Source organism: Balaenoptera physalus (assembly GCF_965194825.1).
Source record: "Balaenoptera physalus genome assembly, chromosome: 8".
Lineage (NCBI taxonomy): Eukaryota > Metazoa > Chordata > Mammalia > Artiodactyla > Balaenopteridae > Balaenoptera > Balaenoptera physalus.
The window spans coordinates 117,645,272-117,668,715 of NC_138887.1; the positions used below are offsets into that span (position 1 = coordinate 117,645,272).

General features: G+C 44.0%; 1 protein-coding gene across 1 annotated transcript; it reads left to right on the forward strand.

The window, feature by feature from the left end:
• The first annotated feature begins 894 nt into the window (after positions 1-894).
• ZNF212 (zinc finger protein 212) lies at positions 895-22,321 on the forward strand. The gene is given in 7 exon segments (XM_082473696.1): positions 895-947; positions 1,480-4,680; positions 4,682-4,786; positions 15,032-15,421; positions 15,554-15,680; positions 16,928-17,017; positions 17,820-22,321. Coding segments are annotated over 6 exon segments (1,686 nt in total). The 5' UTR covers positions 895-947; positions 1,480-4,575; the 3' UTR covers positions 18,689-22,321.
• Positions 22,322-23,444: the final 1,123 nt, after the last annotated feature.

Here is a 23,444-nt window from a genome sequence, read left to right on the forward strand (position 1 = left end):
ATGGTTATTCTCGAGAAGAGGCGTCCTGGATATAAGAATCTCACATCCCCCTACCCCGTCCAGCGAGGTTCCCGTAGGTCTATAAATCTCCTAGTGAGATGCTGGCAGTGTGTGCTAAAGGCTGCGAACCTCTGCTCAAACCTCCTTAGACATATTTTAAACTCATATCATTCCTCAGCATTATAATCGCTATAGGCTTACTATCTCCTATTATAAAAGAAGACTCCCATTTAAGAGTACAGGGAGGGACTTCCCCTGGTGGCGCAGTGGTTAAGAATCCGTTTGCCAATGCAAGGGACACGGGACACGGGTTCGAGCCCTGGTCTGGGAAGATCCCACATGCCGCGGAGCAACTAAGCCCGTGTGCCACAACTACTGAGCCTGCGCCCTAGAGCCCGCGAGCCACAACTACTGAGCCTGCGTGCTCCAACTACTGAAGCCCGCGCACCTAGAGCCCGGGCTCCGCAACAAGAGAAACCACTGCAGTGAGAAGCCCACGCACCGCAACGAAGAGTAGCCCCCGCTCGCTGCAACTAGAGAAAGCCCACGCGCAGCAACGAAGACTGAACACAGCCAAAATAAATAAATTTACTTTTTAAAAAGTGTTTGTTTGTTTGTTTTTTAAAGAGTCAGGAGAGAGCCTATATCCAGTCTTAGAAGTGTAAGCCAGCGTTGTTTACCCGGGTGTCCCCACACCTTCGTCCCAATGGGATCGATATCCTTTAATGGTAAAGGGGCTTGAGTCCCCAGCATATAGTGTCAAAACCAGCGGCCCTGCCCCCCATCTCAAGGATCTGGGCATGAGGAGAGGTTTATTTTCCTTAGTTACTGCGTGCTTTCTGGACTCCCCAATTCACATATATCTGCCTTCACACTGCTGGTCTTGCCTCTCAGGTCTGCGTTAACCCAGACGGTGGAGCTCTGTGCCTTTTCTTTGCCTTCCCCAGGTAAGACACTTAGGCATAGTAGACTTTCATATTTTGAAGTTCATAGAGAGGGTCTCATCTCAGCCTAGCGCAGGACCTTGCCAGCCTCTGAAGAGAAGCTCCCCTTCCCCTTCTCCGGTCCCTCACTCCCCAGGGAAACCCCCAAATCCCAATTTACTCTGGAGAGCAATTTAGTCTTATCTTTGCTCACCTTCTGCCTTCCAAGCCCTGCCCGGGAGCCTATTTTTCCACAATTAAAATGGCCAACAAAACTCTTTTGCTAAACAAAACACTTTTCTCTCCCTAAAAAGAACTCTGCACTAGTTTTTGTTTTTTGTTTTTAAATCCTGTTTTTTGTTTGTTTGGGTTTTTTTGGCCGCGCTGTGCGGCATGAGGGATCCTAGTTCGCAGCCCAGGGATCGAACCCGCGCCCCCTGCAGTGGAAGCGCCGAGTCTTAACCACTGGACCGCCAGGGAAGTCCCATCTGCACAAGTCTGATACATTCAAAATGGGTAAAAGGCTGTGCAGTAAAAAAATCTCCTTGTCACCCAGACACCCAGTTCCCCTACCTGAGGCTGACTGGCCAACCACGAGGAAAGGGGAACTTTCTGGAAGGAACCTGGCATCATTCACGGACTCAAAGGAACATTTGAATAACCAATCCTGCGCAGAGACAAAAATGTGTCATCTCTGCTCCTTTCTGTGTGTTGGGATCATTCTTTCAAATTAACTTACTCCAAAAAAAAAATGGGGGACAAGACTATTCCTGACTCACATCTACAGCTACAGCTTCACCAGAGAGAAAATTAACCTGTTCCCTCAGCTCCAGTAGAAGAATCCAAGGGAAGAGCTTAAGTCCTATGCCCACCACTGGCTCAGCTACTGTGGCCAGGAGGCTGGGGTGCTATGATTGGGCTGGCTTGAGTCAGATGCCTGCTTTTCAGTCACTGTGACCAGGCTGGAATTGTTACGGAACAAGATGGCAGCATCCATTTGAATTACACGGCTAGAGCCCAGAAGGAGCCATCCCCAAAGGGAAGGAGGTATATATATGCCCAGAGGAAGGGAGAAGTGCTAGGCTGACAAGGTTAACAGGTACCTACTACACACATATATACAGTGGGGGTCGGGGGTCAGCTTGAGCCAAGGAGTGTTCATTCTGGGGTTCTCACTGACCCAGAAGCTGAGTGGAGCGTGCTCCCCAGGGGGTTATTGATGGGAGCGGAGCACAAAAGACATGGTCCCTGCCATCTAGAGACTTGCAGGATAGTAAGGGGAACAGACTAGAAAGGGTCTCAAAGCCGTGGTCTATAAACTTTCTTGAGTTAAAAAAAACGTTTGGGCATACGTATATGTACATAAATGTGTTAATGTGTATGCTATAAATCATAAGATAGAAAATTAAAGGGACAAAATAAATATTTTGAAGCATTATTAAACTTTATATTATTTGTGATTCAAAGAATACTTTTTTTCTGTCACTGAAAATGAGGGTTTGGGTAAGATGATGTCTAAGGTTGCTCTCAGCTCTGCATGTTACGTTCATAGTGTACAGATGTGGAGATGACAGGATACAAGTACTAAGAGTATATTTCCTTCATTCCTCTAATACCACTGCCACCAATGGGAATAATTGTGAACTGCATTTAAGTTTATTTAAAGGCATGTGTCAAGATCTGAGTGTCATTGGGAAAGGACAAATGGGTGGCATCTAAGAGATGCAACAAGGTGACATTTATCTTGGTGAATTCATTGCAGTTCAAGGCTTGGACCTTGCCAAAGCAAAAACAAACCAAAATGAGAAATTGCTTGTTACTGAGTGCTTGCTATGTGTTAGTCATTCAGCTGCACAAGCACCTTACTTACATCTGTTATCTTGCAATGAGTAATAGGAATCGGGAGTGCTTCTTGAGCTCCTAACCTGTGACAGGCACTGTTCTAAGCACTTGATTTGAACTAACTCACGTAATCTGCACAATATCTCTATGAGATACGTGCTACTATTATTCCTCACTAATAATGAGGTCATGGAGGTGCTGATAAGTTCATGACTTGCCCAAGGTCCACATCTAGTAAGTGGCAGCGCTGGGCTAAGGACCCAGATGCTCTCACTCCTCAGCCCACTTTCTAAATCACTGCACCATCTCTGCAAGCCCGTGAGACTGCAAACCAGCACCTGGTGCTACCTCCCTTGCACACTGGGAACTTGATCTAAATATTTTTCCAGAGTTCCAGGCAGGGATGCTAAATCATGCTGACTCTCAGAGCCTGATGGATAAGCCAGAGTATCAGTTTAATAATTTCCAGGGGTGGTCTGGACATTTGCATCAGTCTGACCTGCATGTTGTCTCCCAGAAGCTACACGGAAACCTGCATCATCAGAAGTTTGCCTGGTGGACATAGAAACAGAATAGAGAGCGTGAGCTCTATAACTGAACCGTTTAATGACCTCAGTATCCTTTGTCCTGATATGTCTGCCTCCACAATCATGATACTTTGTTTTTTCTGTATCTGACAGTAAGTTTTTGTTGGCCTGAGACATATCTCCAAGGCTGACTAATTTGGCCTGAGACATATCTCCAAGGCTGACTAATTTTCTCAGCCCATCCCATTTTTTCTTTAGGTGTATTAATGATTCCACCAATCCCCTGTCAGTCTGGTTGCCCTGGACATCATGCCTTCTCTTGGAGCTGACTTTTCCTATCCTTATTTTCTGATTCACCATTCAATCATCCAAAAATATTCATGAGCATTTCTGTGTGCAAGAAATGGAGGATAACAGTGGAGATATTTTAGTGAACCATAATTACTATGCAAACTAATGAAAAAAATGAGGTTATTTCAGATAGTGATAAATGCTATGAAAAATTTCGAGTAGGGTAACAGGATTGAGTGTTGGGATGAAGGAGGGTGTTGGGCTGTAGACAGGGTGGACAGGGAATGTCTCTCGGAGGAGGTAAAGTCTGAACTGAGCCCTGCACACTAAGAAGGAGCCAGTCAGGTGAACATACTTTCCTGTTGATCTTAAGAGTTTAGCTCTCAGGGGAATTGCTTCATGCCTATCATTCGAAGTGGAAATTCATCTCCTGTCTCTATAGAGACAATGTGGCACAAATTACATAATTACGGTTGCATTACTGTTGTGTGTTGCGTACTCAAATGGTAAGACAACCATGCTTTTCAATCCAAAACGCAGAATGCATGGTTTAACGTGTAGCGTGTGGGCTGGGTATGAAATCAGGGCTATCTTGGATTTTCCAAGGCATGATTACTATCCATGATAAACTTCAGGGGGTTGGCCTGGGCACCTAACCCACTGCTGATATGAGAAGTGTATTTCTAGTTTCTAAAAAGGGAAATAACAGGTGTACTTTTGGAATAAAACTGCTTGCCATTTGGGACCGTATCTCTTTTCCCCAACCAGATTACACGTTCTTCCCTCAGAGCAAAGTCTGAGTTTTATACTTTTTTGAATCCCTCAAAGCACCTACCAGAGTGCTGGGCACGTAGAAGACACAAAAAGGTCCATGGGTTTGCCTTAAATTCCGAACATGCACTTGACTGGGAAACACCGAGTCCTTTTGTCCCTCTCGGGCTCGGAGCGCCGAGGTGCTGTTCACCCTCCTGCCGCATGGGGGCGCAAAGGGAATGCCGCGCGGTGAGGACGAGCGGCTGGCGCCGGTATTGGCCCGGGAGGGCCGAACTCCCATAATGCACCTTGTATCAACACGGCGCTGGGGGCAGCTTCGAGGAGGGGTCCGGGGCGCCCAGCGGACCCGCACGCACCCCGAGGCGTATCAGGCGGGGCCCGGGTTTTGGGGGGCGACTGGCAGCCATGGCGGAGTCGGCGCCTGCTCGGGTAAGAGTCCTCCTGGCGCGGACCCGAGGGCGCGTTCGGGACGGCGGAGCCCGGCCGGGGCGGGGCTTCGAGGTGCGGGGCTGGGCGGCCGTGGTCCGCAGCTGGCGTGGGTCAACGCCGACCTCCCCGCGCAACCCCAGAGCTCTGCCCTCCCCCTGTCGGTTTCCTCCGCGTCGGGCCACAGCCCCAGTGCCACGCGCCTTCGCCGAGAAACTTCTTGGAGATTTGTTTCATGTTCTTGGATTTGCTACCGTCCCTACACGTTTTCGTCGCGACCTAAGAGAGCCCGTTTCCAGGCTGGCGAGGGGGCGCGGATTGGAAACTCTGGGTCCCCGTCACTGCCAGTGAAATTGCCTGGTGCTTCGGGGACCCCAGGACTCTGCCTCTCTGTGACCAGCTCGTTCTCGGGCTGATGGGTTTTCCTCGTTCCATCTGCCGTGCTCTCCTGCTACAGACTCTGCCCTGGGTTGCAGCCGCAGGTTGAAGTCAGGCTGGGCTTCCTCTCCTTGGGACAGGTGTTATCTCACGGTGTAGTTGTTGGCTTTTGTCTGTGAAGCTGTCGATCTCTTTCCCTCTTCCCCTTCCCCTTCCCCAAATGTCCCCATTCAGGGAATGGCAAGACGCGGAGCTTGGGCACGGTGTCGGGAAACTAGGTGTCAGCCGTAACTCAGCTCTCAGCTGTCCACTTTAGTGATTTTAGGCAACTTTGTTCACTTGAAGCCTCCTTTTCCTTAGCTGTAAGTTGAGAGTGTTGGACTAGTTACTAGACGATCTCTAAGGTTGCTGGCAGCTCTGACACTCATTTTATTACAAAGTGGTGGTTATTTTGATGATACGAGATGATTTGTTATAGGAAGGGTAGATGTAGTTTAATTGGTTTTTAGTGCAGCATTTCTCGATCTAGAAACACTTTCAAAATCATGTGAGACCTTTGTGAGAGTAGAGGGCTAAGGAGATTCTGTAGTGAAAACTTGACCATGAGCTGGGTGCGTTGTATTTGGTTCTTGTAGGAAGTGGGTAAGAACTAAGAGGAGAAGGATTGGAAGACTTAACACAGTGTTTGCTTTCAACAAATTATGGAAACAAGACACAAATGTTCATGATATCACGATATTTACCTCGTTTGATTCCTTTAAGGTGATCCAGTCAAAGACTTGCCTTTTCCCCAAGATCAAATTGTAGTACTAAAGTCAGGCAGGAGGACAAGTTACTAATTTCCAGAGTACTTCTTGACTGGTCAGTGTGGTTACCTACATGTCTTCAACAGACCTTGTTAAAAAGAAGTCTTAAAGATCCTCCAGAATCCCCAACTATGCTTTAAGTAATTTATGGATCTGTCATTGCAGAACGTATTTAAATTGTCCTCGAGCATATTTCTTTTCTCATCTTCAGATGAAGATTCTGTACCTCTTATTTGACAGTATGGCCAAGTGGGTGCCCTGATGAAAACAACTAAAAATGCTGAGGGGGAAAACCAAATATATTTGAAATGTAGCTAGTAAAGAATATGTGGAGCCCAAAGACTAAGTGAAAGATGGAGCGCTTAAGAGGTAAGCAGAGTTCTGAAGCCAACTTTGAGGGCATTTGCTGAACATTCATCTGTAGTGTTTATGACCTCAAGGGGCCTGGAAAATAGAAGACAAAACTCAGAGCCTACGGTGGGGAGTCTAAGACGCCGCCTACTCCAGTCTAATAAAACTGAGACTTCAAAGGGCAACATTCAGCGTGAACTGGAAGTAAGCTCTTACCCCCAAGGAGTGATTGCAGAGAAAATCATGTCAAACCTTGGTGCTGCAAGATGGGTGCAAGGTGCCCCTTGAGAATTCATGTTGACTCTCAAGTGGGTTTATTGCCTGAATTCACATGATCTTGGTGTCTGGGAAACCTTAAGCCAAGAATTTAGTTTAAAGTAGAGCCTCCAGCCGTCTATAAGAAATAAACACAGATCTTCTCCAGAGGAGTCTACACTTAACTCAGACTTCAGATAATTCTCAGATAAAATTCCAAGAAAAATGAATTCACAATAAAAAGTTATCCAAAAAGCGATGAAAAACTATGAGAAAAAGCCAGTAAAATTAATGGGCAACAAAATTAGACCTTCAGAGATTTCAGATATTGCAATTACAGAAGAAAAACATATTGGAATTCCAGTAAGAAACACACACGCACACGCACACACACAATCTGCGCTGGAGGACGTATTTGATGAATAGCTAATGGCTGAGGATATTGTAGGACTGATGCAAATACTAATACTTAGAAGTCCCGTAGATCCCAGTGTGGATAAACATAAAGAAATCTCTACCTAGACACATAATAGTGAAAGTACAGAATACAAGGCAGAGAGAATTCTTAAAAGCAGCCAAACAAAAAAGATTAACTTCAAATGAACCATTGTAAGGGTGATGAGGTTCAGCTTCTCAGCAACAGTGGAAGCCAGCCAACAGTAGAATGGTTTCATCAAAGGGTTAAAAGAAAATAACTATGTAATCCCATATTTTAAAGCTGTGCAAAAGTATCTTTCAAAAAAAAAAAACGGTAAAATAAAATATTTTCAGACAAATTAAAACTGACAATTTGTTACCAATATACTCTCATTAAAGGGAGTTATAAAGGATATACTTCAGGTACAAGGAAAATTATCTTAAGTGGAAAGTGAAAGTGTAAGAAAGTATGATGATCCATTAAAATGGGTAAATCTAAACAACTATTGGCTGAATAAAACAGTAATAATCTCTTGTGGGTTAAAAACAAAGGCAGAATTAAAATACATGGCAGCATTGATGTAAACGTTAGGAAGAGATGATCAGAATTCAGATATTTAAAGGTCTTTGTAAGTAATTTCTAGGATGGTTGCTAAAAGACTAGAAATTGGCTGTATAACTTACAATTTAAAAGGGGGGATATTAGAATAAGAAAAAATCATCTAAAAGAAGGCAAGAAAGAAGATGGGATAAATAGCACAAAAAAGGTAAAAATAATTAAAAAAATAAACAATTACAATAAATGTAAATGGACTAAATGTTCTAGTTAAAAGGCAAAGATTGATAGGATTGGTTAAAGTTCAGCAAATGGCTTATAAGAGATACAACTGAAAGATAAAGCTATAGAACTGGTTGAATATAACAGGATATGAAAACATGTACCAGGCTAATACAAATCAAAAGAAAAATGGCTTAAATGTATTAATATTGCTAGAGATAGAGGGCTACTACTACTTTTATAATGGTAAAAGACTCAATTTACCAGGTTGATAGGACGTTTCTAATCTTATGTGCACCTAATTATATTGTCTCAAAATATATAAAACAAAAATTGATAGAACTACAAGGAAAATTCATTATCACAGTAGAAATTTTAACACAACCTTAGTATTTTATCAAGCAGAAAAAAAACTAGTAAGGGTGTAGTGCATTCAATAGTACTGTCTGAGATGATGGAAATATTTTTTCTGTCCTGTTCAGTATAGTAGCTACAAAGTACATGTGGCTATTTGAGCACTTGCAATGTGGCTCAGTAGCTGAGGAACTGAATTTTTAATTTAATTTTAATTAAATTTAAGCATCCACATGTTTCTAGTGGCTGTTATATTGGACAGCACAGATATAGAGGATAATACTAATTTTTTAAATCCACATATCAATATATAATTTCAATGTTCAGAGAGATTAATGAAAAAAGAGAGAAGGCAAAAATACCCCATTAGAAATGAAAGTGTGTTCTGGTGGCTGATGCTGACTGTAGACTGGGACCTTAGGTAGGGTTGTTGAACAGAACATCACCATCACCACCAACAACATCCCTCTCCATGTGGCTTGGGATTCTTCAGGTGATTCCAGCACCTACATGCCTATGATTTGCTCTGCTTGACATGGAGTGGGGCAGACACAAACTGTCCCTGACAAACCCTCCTTTAATTGCAGATTCGTGAACAAAATACATGTTGTGTTAAGCCACAAATTTTGGAATTATTTATGATATAGCAATTGATGATTGGAACAGATACCTATGGAATATATTTAAATACCAAAAGGTATTTAAAAATACCTTACAAAAGGAGTATATACTGTGTGTGTGAATTGAAACATTTTATCCTAAAGATGTCACTTCTCAAATTTATCTATGGATTTGATGCAGTGCCAAACAAAATCTCTAAAGATATTTTTATGAAAACTTTCGAGCTTGTAAACTATCCACAGGCCAAAATTAGTCAAGATACTCCTGTAAAATAAGGAGGTGGGACTTGTATCAATAATTATCAAAAAGCTGTGGTCATTAAGATGGTAATTTTGGTAAAGCAGTAGAAAAATTGACCCATAGAACAGAACAGAGATGCCAGAAACAGACTGACTGTATGTATGAAAACTTGATTTATAACAGAGATAGCATTTAAAATTAGTGGGTAAATGATGGATTTTTCATTATATAGTATTAGATCTATTGACTTTCCATATGAAAATCGAGGCTTGCACTGTACACAAATACTGTCTCAATTCTAGTTGAGATAAATACTTAAATGTGAAAGTCAAAACTATCAAGTGTTTAGAAGACAGTATTGTGGGATATAGATTTTTTTTACACCTGACACAAAAGTTCAAACCACAAAAGAATTAATACTGGTAAAACTCAACTACATTAAAACTAAGGACTTTTAATCAAGTGATAATAAAGAGAATTTAAAAATGAGGCACAAATAAGGGAAGTTATTTGTAACACATATGACTGATAAAGATTAGTATACAGAATTTACAGAGAAATTGTATGAGACAACCATAGATCCTATGAGAAGTCAGATAACCCAAAAGATAAATGGATTAAAGATTTCAGCACTGAAGGGGAAGTTTGAATGGCCAATAAACATAAAAAAGATGCTTATCCCTTGTTAAAAATCAAGGAAAATGCAGGTTAAAACCATGATGAGGTATCATTTCAGATCTACTAGAGGGACACAAATTTTAGTTTGACAGTAACAAATGTTGATGAAGCTGTGGAACAGCCAGAATACTTACAGACTTCTGACAGGAATGAAGTTGGTGTGACTGCTTTGGAAAACATTTGACATTATCTGCTTACGTTCAGGATGTGTATATACCCTATGAGCCAACAATTCCCCTCCTAGGACTATACCCTTGGGAAACTTGCCCATGTCCACTAGAAGCCAGACACAATTCTGTTTATCATAGCACTGCTTGTAATGACAGAGATGGGGAAACATCAATAGTGGAATAGAAAAATAAACTGTGGTATAGTCACATGATGGAATATTATACAGCAAAGAAAATGAATTAATTAAAGCCACCTGCAACAACAGGCTATTCCCAGGAGTTGTAGAAGAGCGACTTGTTCATATAAAATCCTAAAACATGCAAAATTAAAAGAATATATTTTTTTGGGAAACAAACGTTAAAAAAAAACAAACATGAAAAAGGGCAGTTAATAGTAAAAACCAAATTTGGGATAGTAGTTACTTCAGCGAGTTGCACAAAGGACTGTAAAGGTGATATATATAAAACACACGCATACACACACAGGCATACCTCATTGTATTGTGCTTTGCTTTATTGCACTTGGTAGATACCGTGTTTCTTACAAACTGAAGGTTTGTGGCAACTCTGTGTTGAGCAAGTCTGTCATCCACCATTTTTCCAACATATTTGCTCCCTTTGTGTCTCTGTGTCACATTTTGGTAATTCTCAAAATATTTTGAACTTTTTCATTCTTATTATATTTGTTATGGTGATCTGTGAACTTTGATGTTAATATTACAGAAAGAAGGCTCAGATGATGTTCAGCGTTTTTTAGCTGAAAAAATTTAATATTTTAATTAAGGTATATACTTTTTTTAGACGTAATGCCATTGCATTAGACTACAGAATAGTGTAAACATAACTTTTTCTATGTACTAGAAAACCAAAAAATTCATGTGACTTGCTTTATTGTGATACTTGCTTTAAGAACCCACAGTATCTCCGAGGTATGCTGTGTGCATGTGTATATGTGTGTGTATGTGTGTATATACGTATATATTTAATTTTAATTAATTAATTTTTTAAACTGAGTGGTGGTTACATGGAGATTTGTTGTCACTACTTTATATATTTTATGTATTATGTAAATATTCTTTTTTTAACTATTCAATATTAAAAAGTCATGGTATCTCAGAGTTAGAAGTGACCTTAAATATCATCTAGTCCAGCGTAAGCAAGTATCACTTTAGAGCGTTATTTAATTGTTTAGTGTTTTACTCAAGCAGATTGTAGGTGTCTTAACAACAGGGGCTGTGTCTTGTACTTAATGGGTTTCAGACCATGGCTGCAGGCCCAATGTATGATACATGATCTGACACTATGATACAATATGCAAGCAGGACTGTCCCAGAAAATCTAGAAGTACAGTCAGTGTAAGTATACTTTTAAAAAATTTCTCACTACCTTCAGGAATATTCTTATATATGGAATTTAAGAAAAAAATTATGGAGGAATACGTGTTTATTGAAAAAGTCAAACAAGCAATAATTTATAATCAAAGATTAAAATTCCTCTCTCTCTTTCTGAGGCTGACTCGTGTTAGTATAGTTTGGTGAATATCTTCCCAAACCTTTCTGTGTGTGGAAACATATACACGTATCTTTTCTCTTCTTTAGGAAAATGAAGTCATAATAAATATATTTCCCTAGAAGTTGACAGCCTATCAATGTATGATGAACAGTCTTCCAAACTATACATATAGCTCTAACTCATTCTTTATAACAGTCATATAACATCATCTTTGGTTGTGCCATAATTTATTTAACCATCCTCTTATTAATAGACATCTAGAGAGAGTTCCCTCGTGGTCCAGTGGTTAGGACTCGGTGCTTTCACTGCCATGGCCCGGGTTTAATCCCTGGTTGGGGAACTAAGATACCACAAGCCACGCGGTGTGGCCAAAAAAAAAAATTAGACATCTAGATTATTTCCAGGTTTTGGCTAGTCCAGAGAATGTTGCCAGTAATCATCTTTGTATGTATGTCAGTAAACAATAATGCCGTTTATTTTTGAAGATTCCCATAGTGGTATTACTAGGTGAAAGGGTTTTTAATGACTTTCTGGATATTTTCTTTCCTCAGAGTCTGTAGTATTTTTCATTCCTTCCAGGAGTGTTATGAAAGTGCCGGTTGTACCGCGTCATAGTCAGCTCTGAATGATGTTCCTGTCCCTTTCTTTCGTATTTCTCAGCCTCGTGGGTGAAAAGCGGTTTCGCTTGGTTGTATCCGCATTCCTGACTGCTAATGTGGCTGTCTTTTCATTGGCTTATTGACCACCTGCATTTCCACTTTCGCAAATTATTTATAGTTGCAGTTTTATCTTTGGGTTGTTTATCTTTTCTTTGCACTTCATATCCTGTTTACAAATATTCTCTCCCTGTTTGTTTTTAGACTTTGTTTATGGTATCTTTTATGATAGCTAATATTTTCTCCTTCCTTAACATTCTGAGTGCTGTTTACTGAGATATAATTTACATACAGTAAAATTCACTCCTTCGGCATAACTGTAGCTAAGTGAGTTTTGAAAAATGTGTAGCCATCATATTACCAAGTTATAGAATATTGTCATCATCCCAGAAATTACTCCTAAGTAATTAATTTCGCCCAGTCCCAGCATCTGGCAACCACTGATCTCTGTTTTGTGTCTATAGTTTTGCCTTTTCCTCAGTGTTACGTAAATGGAATACAGTATGTAGCATTTTGTGTCTGGCTTCTTTCACATAGCCTAGTGATTTTGATATTTACCCATGTTGTTACAAGTCTCAATAATTTGTTCCTTTTTATTGCTGAGGAGTATTCTGATATATGATATGTCTTTCCTAGGGCTGCTGTAAAAAAATCCCACCAACTAGGTGGCTTAACCAAAAAATGTATTGTCTCACAGTTCCGGAGGCTAGAAGTCTGAAATCAGGGTGTCCACTGGGTTGGTTCCTTATGAGGACCGTGAGGGAGAGTCAGTTCCATGCGTCTCCCCCAGCTTCTGGTGGTGCCAGGTGTTTCCTTGACTTGTTGCAGCGTGACTCCAACCTCTGCCTCCCATTTTCACGTGGTTGTCTTCTCCCTGTATGTGCCTTCACATTGTCTCTTCTCTCTCTGTGTGCTTGTCTGTATTTCTCCTTCTTTATTAGGACACCAGTCACACTGGATTAGAGCCCACCGTCATGACCTCATTTTAACTTGATTACTCGGTAAAGACTATCTCCAAGTAAAATCACATTGTGAGGTACTAGGGGTTAGGACGTCCACATATCTTTTTGGGGAGACACAATTCAACCCATAACATATGAATGGACACAGTTTGTTTGTTTATCCGTTCACCAGTTGATGGACATTCAAATTGTTTCTGTCATGATAGATAATTTAAAACAAGAGAAAAGAGGAACCTTGGCTTGCCTGCTCTTTTTAGCCTTTGACTATGTGGAAGAGGAGGGATGATATTTCTCTGCTCAGATCCCAACTCACCTTCCTGTTTGGAAAAAGTGCTAGAAAGCAACACAGTGCTGGCCACAGAAAGGAAAGAGGAGATTCCAAAAAACTAGAGACTTAGAGACCTTAAAGTTAAAAGCAGAACATGTGATGAAATGAATTTACCCAGCAATCTAATTTTTTTTTGTTTCATTTGTATTTTTCTTTTACATTAAACTTTTCTTTAAATCTTTTCTAAGGGGGATATTTAAGCTTTTGACTCGTATGCTCAATAACGAACTGAGCTGGTCAACTGGAGTAGGTCATGGCCAAACTTAAGTGTTCAGTTCTGCGCCGGTTGGTTCCATCTTGCCCCCTCTTTCTCCAGACCGTAAGCTCTGGCCCCAGCAGCTCTTTCAAAGGTATTTCCTTTCAGTGCCTTGTTCTCAGGGTCCTTATTATGGTTAGGGAAGCAGCCTTGAACCAAGTGTATGCTGTTACACTTGAGAATATGAGGTTTCAGGGGTTTAGGACTGAAATGAACATGCAGTGGGACAGTGGGGGCAAGAGGGCAGTTCAGGAAGACTTCCCAAGTATCGGTTTTAGTAGTTTTGAGGTTCAGCCACAGTGATTTTTCTACTGTCAGGGACAGACCATAAAAATGTGAAGTCTAAGGACAATGTCCGAGGACTTAGTCAAGTCATTTAAGTAAATGTTTATGAAGGATTTAGTAGGTGTTTTCACTATACTAGTTGCTAGGGTGCAAAGATGAATGAGGTGAGTCTTGTAGGTCCTGCTAAGGAATTTTGTCTTGATTGTGGGGAGCCACTGAAAGCTTTTTAGCAGGGCTGACGTGATCAACTACGAAGTCAAGCAGGAATGTGAAGTTGAGTGTGGATGTAAGTTACATCATTTATCATAGCAAAGCATTAGAAATAGTCCAAACTATCAAGTAGAAAGAAATGGGCTTAAAAAATGAATACTGATGCAGGAAAGTCTTACGGAATATGCTGACAGTGAAACACAGGTAACAAAACATGTACAATATGATTGCAGTTTTGTTGAAAAAGAAATAAGTTAAAAGATGAAAAAAACTTATAGGAAATACACCAAAATTCCAACAGCTTATTTCTGGATGGTGGTATTTTACATACATTTTTCTTTCTTTCTTCTTTTCAGTTTTTTCTTGTTACAGTATAGATGTATAGTTTGCAGTATCAGAATGTAAAAGCACCTGCTTTTTGTTTTTATTTATTTTTTTATGTTTTTCATGCTTTATTAGTTTACTAAGTGGTATATGCCTCTTAATCTTTTTTTTAAATAAATTTATTTATTTATTTATTTATTTATTTATGGCTGTGTTGGGTCTTTGTTGCTGTGCGTGGGCTTTCTCTAGTTGCAGCGATCGGGGCTACTCTTTTTTGCGGTGCGCGGGCTTCTTATTGTTGTGGCTTCTCTTGTGGAGCACGGGCTCTAGGCGCACAGGCTTCAGTAGTTGTGGCACACGGGCTCAGTAGTTGTAGCTTGCAGGCTCTAGAGCGCAGGCTCTGGTTGTGGCACACGGACTTAGTTGCTCCGCGGCATGTGGGATCTTCCCGGACCAGGGCTCGAACCCGTGTCCCTTGCATTGGCAGGCGGATTCTTAACCACTGCGCCACCAGGGAAGCCCCGCACATGCTTTTTAAATTTAAAAAAAAGGAAAGAAGTAGAAACTAGGTGCTGTAAGCGCTCCTGGACCCACTGGACCCATTGTGTTTTTTCACCTGTTGTTTGGAAGTGACACTGACTGCCTGACCCCGTATCTGGTTCTTCAGCACAGGAGGAAGCGCCGCTGCACCCCTTTGACTTCCTCCACGCTGCCCCCCCAAGCACCAGAGAAAAGCTCCTATTTGCAGACCACAGATATCTCACTCTGGACAGTGGTGGCCGCTATTCAAGCTGTGGAGAAGAAGATGGAGTCCCAGGCCGCCCGGCTGCAGAGCCTGGAGGGCCGGACGGGGACGGCCGAGAAGAAGCTGGCCGACTGCGAGAAGACGGCCGTGGAGTTGGGGAACCAGCTGGAGGGCAAGTGGGCGGTGCTGGGGACCCTGCTGCAGGAGTACGGTCTGCTGCAGAGGCGGCTGGAGAACGTGGAGAACCTGCTGAGGAACAGGAACTTCTGGGTCCTGCGGCTGCCCCCGGGCAGCAAGGGCGAGGCCCCCAAGGTTAGCCTCGAGGCTTGAGAGTCAGACCAGATGGGGTGGGCCCAGCCCTTTGTTAGTGAAGATTCTCAGTGGCTGGCTTTTCCTTCGTGGCTTTGATAGGGGACACTCACTGTGTGACGTTTGTGATTTCAGGTGTCCAGGTCACTTGAAAATGATGGAGTCTGTTTTTCAGAGCAGGAGTGGGAGAACCTGGAGGACTGGCAGAAGGAGCTGTACACGAACGTGATGAAAAGCAACTACGAGACTCTGGTCTCTCTAAGTAAGTAGCGGTTTTCTCCCTAGAACTCGCTCTCAGGCATCCTGCAATTCTTGGCCAAGTAGCTTGTGAGCCAGGCTGCACCTGTGATTCTAGTGGGCTGTGCATCCTCTCTTGGCCTCAGCCAGGTTGAGAAATGGGAGTCTCCAGGCCCTCAATTTATGAAGACTTTTGGAAAGGTCTTGGTGTTGTGCATTTGGTATTTCTTCTCTGTGTTCATGCAGTCAGTTCTTTTTTTTAAAAATTAATTAATTAGTTAATTAATTTGGTTGCACTGGGTCTTAGTTGCGGCAGGCGGGCTCCTTAGTTGTGGCATGTGAACTCTTAGTTGCAGCATGCATGTGGGATCTAGTTCCCTGACGGGGGATCAAACCCAGGCCCTCTGCACTGGGAGCTTGGAGTCTTAACCACTGCGCCACCAGGGAAGTCCCAGTCAGTTCTTGATAATATTTACTAATAGATAAGATGTCATCGTGTGCCTTAGAGTATAACACGGCTAGGGTTCCTCATGCTGCTTTTAATACTTAGGACTGCTTGACAAGAAATCCTTTGTTACCTGGGATGGGCAGACAGCATGGGCTCACCAAACACTGTTTCTTGGCGTTTACCTGGAATTACAGACGGTCCTTGTGGTCCCAGTGTTCATTTTGTGTTGATGAGAAGTGCTGATTGATAGATGTACGTCTTTATATGTAAAATATAGGCTATTACATAATAAATGCATTTTGTTTGGTTGACAAAATCTTTTAGAACCTAGGTCCGTGGAGGCTTGTCAAGAAGGCCAGCGTGCCTGGAGCGAAGTGAGGGGGAGGGAAGTAGCAAATGGGTCAGAGATGGGACTGTGTGACCTCGACTGGGTCACGTGTTCTGCTAGTGGCTGTTTCCTTGTCTGTCATAGTGGGGGATAGCGGTGCTGACCTTACCTTGCAGTGCTGTAGCCCAGATGAAGTTAGATACCCGGAGAGGAGCCCACGTCTGTGGGTGGCAATGGTGGTGTTGGAAGGAAAGCAGTGGGCTCTGAAGCCTAACCACCTGCGCCTCAAGCGGCTGAGAAGGGGCGTTGAAGGCAGCAGTTAGCTGAATGGATCACTCGAATTGGCCATAATTTTCTAATTGTCCCAAACTGCTAAGGGAAAGTGACTTTGAATCTTTTGAAGTTTTAATATCAGCTCCTTGACATTGGTCACCTTGTTCATCGGCAAATGACCAGTACTCTCTCCTGGGCTCACACTGTGCCGTTTCCAACCCAGAGGTGCTTGGCCAGCCAGAAGGAGAAGCGGAGTTGGGTACAGAGATGCTGGGTGACTTGGAGGAGGAAGACTCTCGTGGTGTCCACCCAGGTGAGCGGCTCCAGAATACTCCACCCCATGCCCGCTCCCTGCAGCCTGCAGCGAGCTGCCCCACTGCTAATCTGCCAAACACTGATTGTTAGTAACCTCATCTGGCATTTATTTGTTCTAAAGTCCTTTATGACTATCATCAGTTCACCTGTTATACGTGTATCTTACCTCCTTAACTACTTTGTGGAGCCCCTAAGGTTCACGGCCGTGTCATACTTCTGTATGCCCTGCAGACAGTGTAGAGTGTCTAACAGGCCTTAGTCAAAACCCGCTGGAGATTGAGAATAGGGTTGGTCAGATCTTCAGGAGTGAAGCTCACTGGGTAAGGGGCAGGAGAAACCATTGTAAACCAGGTAATTTGGGGGGAATATGCAGGAAGAACAGAGCTGGATACATGAATTTTTAAGCTATAGGTTTAGTTGTTTGGTTTTTTAAAATTATTCACATTTATTATTTTAACACTCTGTAACACTTAAATTAGCTTAGGTGTTACCTGTGTATATTTTACCATTTTCCACAGAGTTGAATACAAATTTGTGGACAAGCTTGGAGAATTTATAACACTGTTCTGTAAGAATGACATGTTCGGATCTCCGATCAGTATGTCTCTACCTGAGTGTAGGTTACTCTTTCAGGTCTTGCAGCCCAGTCTGTCTCATCCTCTTCCAGATTATCCTGACTCCCTTGATCCTGGGGTACTTTGATTTGAGCCCTTCTGAAATTCACAGATGTTTGTTCAGCTCTGAAAAAACCGAAGGTGCTAGAATGTGATCTTTTTTGTGGCTCTTCTTTCTCTTGGCAGTGGAAGGGGTTATGATCAAGCAGGAGATACAGTACACGCAGGACGGCTCTGTGGATCTTCCTGGAGAGTTCTCGGGCATTGCCGAAGAGCACGCTTTCCTGAGCCCGGAGCAGCCTGAGCTCTGGGATGGTCAGGGACGTTCTGTCCTCTTGGAATCAGGTCCCGGGGACACTAATCCAGAGGAGCCCATGGAGGGCAGTAGAGACCCTAGCGGTGGCAGAACTCTGGGCTGCCCCCCGAAGCAGAAGTCTAACAGGCAGCTGCAGCTGGGTCAGCAGTGTGGGCAGGGCCTGAAGCTGAAAAGGGACACTGCTGGCCCCTACGGATGTTCCGAGTGCGAGGCCATCTTCCGCTGTAAGCAGCAGCTGGCCGCACATCTGCGGACCCACTCAGGATGGGAGCCTTACACGGCCTCGGAGCCAGAGGAGAGCCTTCGGCCCCGGCCCCGGCCCCGGCTTAAGCCCCAGCCCCGGAAGGCGAAGCTGCACCAGTGCGATGTGTGCACGAGGAGCTTCAGCTGCAGGGTGAGCCTGCTGACCCACCAGCGCTGCCACCTGCAGGAGGGGCCCGGGGCCGGCCACCGCGTCCAGGAGCGCTTCTCACCCAACAGCCTGGTCGCCCTGCCGGGCCACATCCCTTGGAGGAAAAGCCGGAGCGCCCTCATCTGTGGTTACTGCGGCAAGAGCTTCAGCCACCCGTCCGACCTGGTGCGGCACCAGCGCATCCACACGGGCGAGCGGCCCTACAGCTGCCCGGAGTGTGAGAAGAGCTTTGTCCAGAAGCAGCACCTCCTGCAGCACCAGAAGATCCACCAGCGGGAGCGGGGCGGGCCAGCCCTGGAGCCCGGACGGCCCAACGGCCTGCTTTAGGGGTGCCAGCCCCTCGCCCGACTGGGGGAGGCGGAGGGGGCTGGCACTGTCCCCCCGAAGAGACAGTGTAGCGTCAGGGACTGACTTCTTTCTGCGGGGAGTCACTTTGATTTGCTTTCCCTTGACCAGGCGCCAGGCCGAGCCCCAAAGGCTGTCCTGAAAACCGCGGAAGAGGAAGAGTCGGGGCCAGGCCTCTCCTGCTGCCTTTACCCTGCTGCCGAGCTTGCCATCTCTGTGGCACCGTCAAGTCTCTGCTTTTCCCATCTGAGCTGATAGTCGTGGGCTGGGGTTGGCTCTCTGAGCCCGCAGGGCTGGTGGCCTGTTCCAGGGCCCGTCCCGGCATTCAGGTCTTCCCGAGGGTTGAGTCGGGCCAAAGGAGCGAGCAGACGTGTGGAAGCATAGCCCTCTCGTTGCTCTTCTTTTGTCATCTCCTTGTTAATAACAAGTAGAAGAAATAATTTAAATGAACTGCTTACCCTGCTCTGAAGAACATTTTTTCTTGGAATTAGATTTTAGTTGGTTAAAAAAAAAAAGTCTGACAATTTTTAAATTTCCAGAGTTGTAGAAGTTGTTCCTAACATGGGGACTGGGCCTGCCCTCTGGGAGGGGATCATTTATGGGGCTCTTTTAGCCCACCCACATTCAGTTAGGCCAGAGATCAGGGCCGTAGTGCTGGGCTGCCTCTTGAGCGGGTGCTTGGCACTCGGAATAGGGCTACCTGACCGAGAGGAGGAGAGTAGTAGGGTTAGACCCCAGAGCCCCTGTTGGGAATGAAGGGTCCTGTAAAGGAGCTGAGATACGGTCCTGCTTGAGTTTGGGTTTCTCTCTGCTCTTCCATCCCATCCTTGCTGCGGTTCTGCAGCCTCCCAGTGTAGAAGACTACTTTTTACTTAAGGTTGTTCAGCTTATACCAGTGGTTACTTGAGTTGGTTTTTATTATACCAGTTGTTTCTTGAGGTTGTTCAGATCACACGCTTTCCACAGTAGTTCTGGGATTGACTATTCCTGAGATGATGGAAAAAAAGCACACAGATGCCCCTCTCTCAGGAGTGTTGAATGCCTGCCCCACTGTTGTTTGGGGAGATGAGAGTGGGCTCCTGGGTCCTATGTGAATGTCCCCTTTGATGTTTGCAGTTGCCTAGAATAAAACTTACTACTAGCAAAACAAAAAACAAACAAAAAAAAACCCCACAAAACTCCTATTTGATGTTTTTCTGCATTTGTCAAGAATACCCTCCTGGGGCCAAGATGGAGGCGGTGCCTGACCTGGAGCAGCGCCAGAGGCCTGATGGCGTAGCCTGACCTGCATCCTTCCTTAAACCTAGGGAGATGAGAAGAGGCGTGTATGGGAATACTCACCAACACCTGTGGTAGTCGAGGGCTGCAGGCAGTCTGAGCGTCTGAACGTTGGGAGGTAGAGAGGGCAGGTGAGACACGGTGGGTGCACCAGGAGTCCTGGGGAGCAGTTAGGGGTCTTGGCTTAGCTACACATGTGGCCGTATGGGTCCATCTTAAACATGGTGCTTAGTGGCGAATGTAAGAAGTTGAATGAGATCTATAACACAATACCATTTCTGTAAATTAAAAACATGTACACAGAACAAATCACTTTGTAAGAACACATAGAAGCGAAGAGTTACATACAGGCATTACAGTTGCCCATGGGAGGAGTGAGTGGGATATGGGGTTGAGAAGAAACAAATTAAATAAATAGATAAAAATGAGCTTGGTCGCTGTAAGGTAAGGGATTATCTCGGTGTAGAAACGGAACGTGGAGGGAAGCTGTCGTAGGGCAGCGCCGTGAGAGGTGCTCAGCTTCACTGTACAGAGGAAAACGCCTGGAGCATCTCTCCTAAATCCCTTCTCCAGTCTCCTGCCTGCGAGTTTTTGCATTAGAGATACCCCCTATCCCATCCTTGACTATTCTTACCTCCCAGTGAGTGCTTTAATGTGACCAGCCTTTGCCTCGCATCATGGGGAGAAAAAGTACAAGATAGGGTCCTGTTTCTCCAGCAAAGTTAGGTTCTTCTTGAGGCAGGGAAATGATTGTCTTAATCCATCAGACTAGTGTCATAATGGCTAATGTTTACTGAGCACTCATGTGCTAGTCTCTGTTTTAAGTTCTTCACATAAAAATGAACTTAATCCTCACAAGACCCTATGTGGTGGGTATGATTATTACCCCATTTCACACGTGAGGTGCGGGAAGAGACCTGAAAGGTGATGTAGAAGCAGAGGTGACGTAGAAGCAGAGGTGATGTAGAAGCAGAGGTGACGTAGAAGCAGAGCTGGCTGTGAACCAGGCCGTCTTGCCTCAGTGCTCGCGCACTGCACCACGGGCTCTGTTGCTTCTGGTTGACCACGATTAAGTACCTCGTGTCTGGGTTGGATTCTAAGTCCTTGTTGCCCAAAGTGTGGTCTCTGCACCAGCAGCATTGGCACCCCCTGGGAGCTTGGTAGAAAGGCAGGCTCTGAGACTCACTGAATCAGAATCTGCATTTTTAACAGGATCTCCAGGTCATGCTCTGCACACACAATACACTGTTTCAGGTGATACAAAAAATCTTGCCTGCTTCAACTGTCCTTCATTGAAAGTCTGCTCTGCTGGGTGATGAGAAGGAAACAGACTGTGCAACTGCCTGAAGGACAGGGATGATCAAGTGAGATTAAATCAACATACAGTGAAGAGTGAAATGCCAAACATCGGAGACTGATCTGTCCAATCTTCTCCTTCCTATTCCGCCAGGTAAGGGCCTCATCATCGCCCACCTGGTTTTCACTCAGTAACCTAACCGGTCTCCTACCCTTAATCACGTCCTGTTTGCTACCAGGGTGGTTGTCCTGGAACACAGATTGGACGTGGGCTTTCCTCAGAGCCTTGCCGCGCACTCACTGGCTACTGATAAACAGCAAGCTTTAAGTGTAGAGCTCAAGACTTGGACAACCTAACCTACTCTGGGTTGGTTCACTTTTCACACTAAATTCTCTATGCTGCTGCCACAGTGGGATTCCCGTCATTTAGTCAATAAGCCGTACTTTCCCACGACTGAATTCAGCTCAGGCTTTCCCTCTCCGGGGAATGCCCTTCTCTGTGAACCAAGTACTATTTATTTTTCACTACTCAGTTCGTAGGCCCCCTTTTGTGAAAGCTTCCCTTGTTCATTTCTTTTAATCAACAAATATATGTTGAGCACCTGTTAGTTAGGTACTCTTTTAAATACTTGGGGTATGTCAGTGTACAGAACAACAGTCTTTGCCCTAGTTGAGTTTACATTCTATCAAAATACATTTCCTTTAAAAAATTTTTTTCTTAATTGAAGTATAGTTGATGTACAACATGTAAGTTACAGGTGTACAGTATAGTGATTCACAATTTTTAAAGGTTATACTCCATTTATAGTTATAAAATACTGGCTGTATTCCCTGTGCTGTACAATATATCCTTGTAGTTTATTTTATGCATAATAGTTTGTACCTCTCAATCCCCTACCCCTATGCTGTCCCTGCCCCCTTCCCTGTCCCCATTGGTAACCACTAGTTTGTTCTCTATATCTGTGAGTCTATTTCTTTTTTGTTATATTCACTAGTTTGTTGTATTTTTTAGATTCCACATATAAGTGATATCATACAGTACTTGTCTTTCTCTGTCTGACTTATTTCACTTGCATAATACTCTCCACGTCCATCCATGTTGTTGCAAATGGCAAAATTCCATTCTTTTTTATGGCTGAGTAGTATTCCATTGTATATATGTACCACATCTTTATCCATTCATCTGTTGATGGACGCTTAGGTTTCTTCCATATCTTGACAATTGTAAATAATGCTGCTGTGAACAGTGGGGTGGAAATCTGTTCCCTTCTTGTACTGTACCTTTGCATAGCCTTAGATTTTGTTCACTCATGAATATCTGAGTAGCCTCCATGTGCAGAGTCTACAGAAGGAGGGATAAAAGGTTAAATCAGATTTTGTTCTTGGGCTCACAGGCTGTCAAGGGACTTTAATAGAAGATAGAAAGTGAAGCTAAAATTCTGTAAGAACAATTACATTCAAGTTGCAGGACATTGGGAAAGGTTTTATGAGAGATGACATTTGAGCTGGACCTTTAAGGATGAGATGAAGGACATTCTAAAAAGAGACATGACCAAACTAGACCTTATGGGGCATGTACCAATAAACACCAATTCGACTTGGCTGGAGGGTGGGGTGGGAGGAGGGGAGTAGTGGGGGACGTGGTTGGAAAGAGAGGTTGGGGTCAGACTAAGGAGTTTGGATTGTATTGAGTTAGTAATGGGGAGCTGAGAGTTTTGAGCAAAAGGGTGACCTGAATCTAGCTGCGATTTGGGACTATTAACCTAAGAAGAGGTACAGCATGCTTTTGTTGTTGCCGGGGTGGGGGATATGTTAGAAGGTTTTTGAGTGAGAACAGCAAGAGCCAATGAGGATCTGACTGGGTGCAGCTTCAGCGGGAAGAGAGTGATGGACAAGATCACCGAGGTAGAGTCAACAGGAGGCGATGCTCTTTGAAGGCAGGGACCAGGTCTTAATTGTATCCAGATTCCATAGCTCTGAGCATGGGGGCTTTCCACATAGATGGTCACCGCACGTTTACTGAATGAACAGGTATAACAGGAATTCACAGGATAGGGAGCTCAGTGCTGTCTGAACTAGGGAGGGCTTCGTGGAGGAAGGGGGACTTGGTTATACTTCTGGTCTCCCTCTGCTAATACTTTCCCTCCTACCACTTTACAATTCT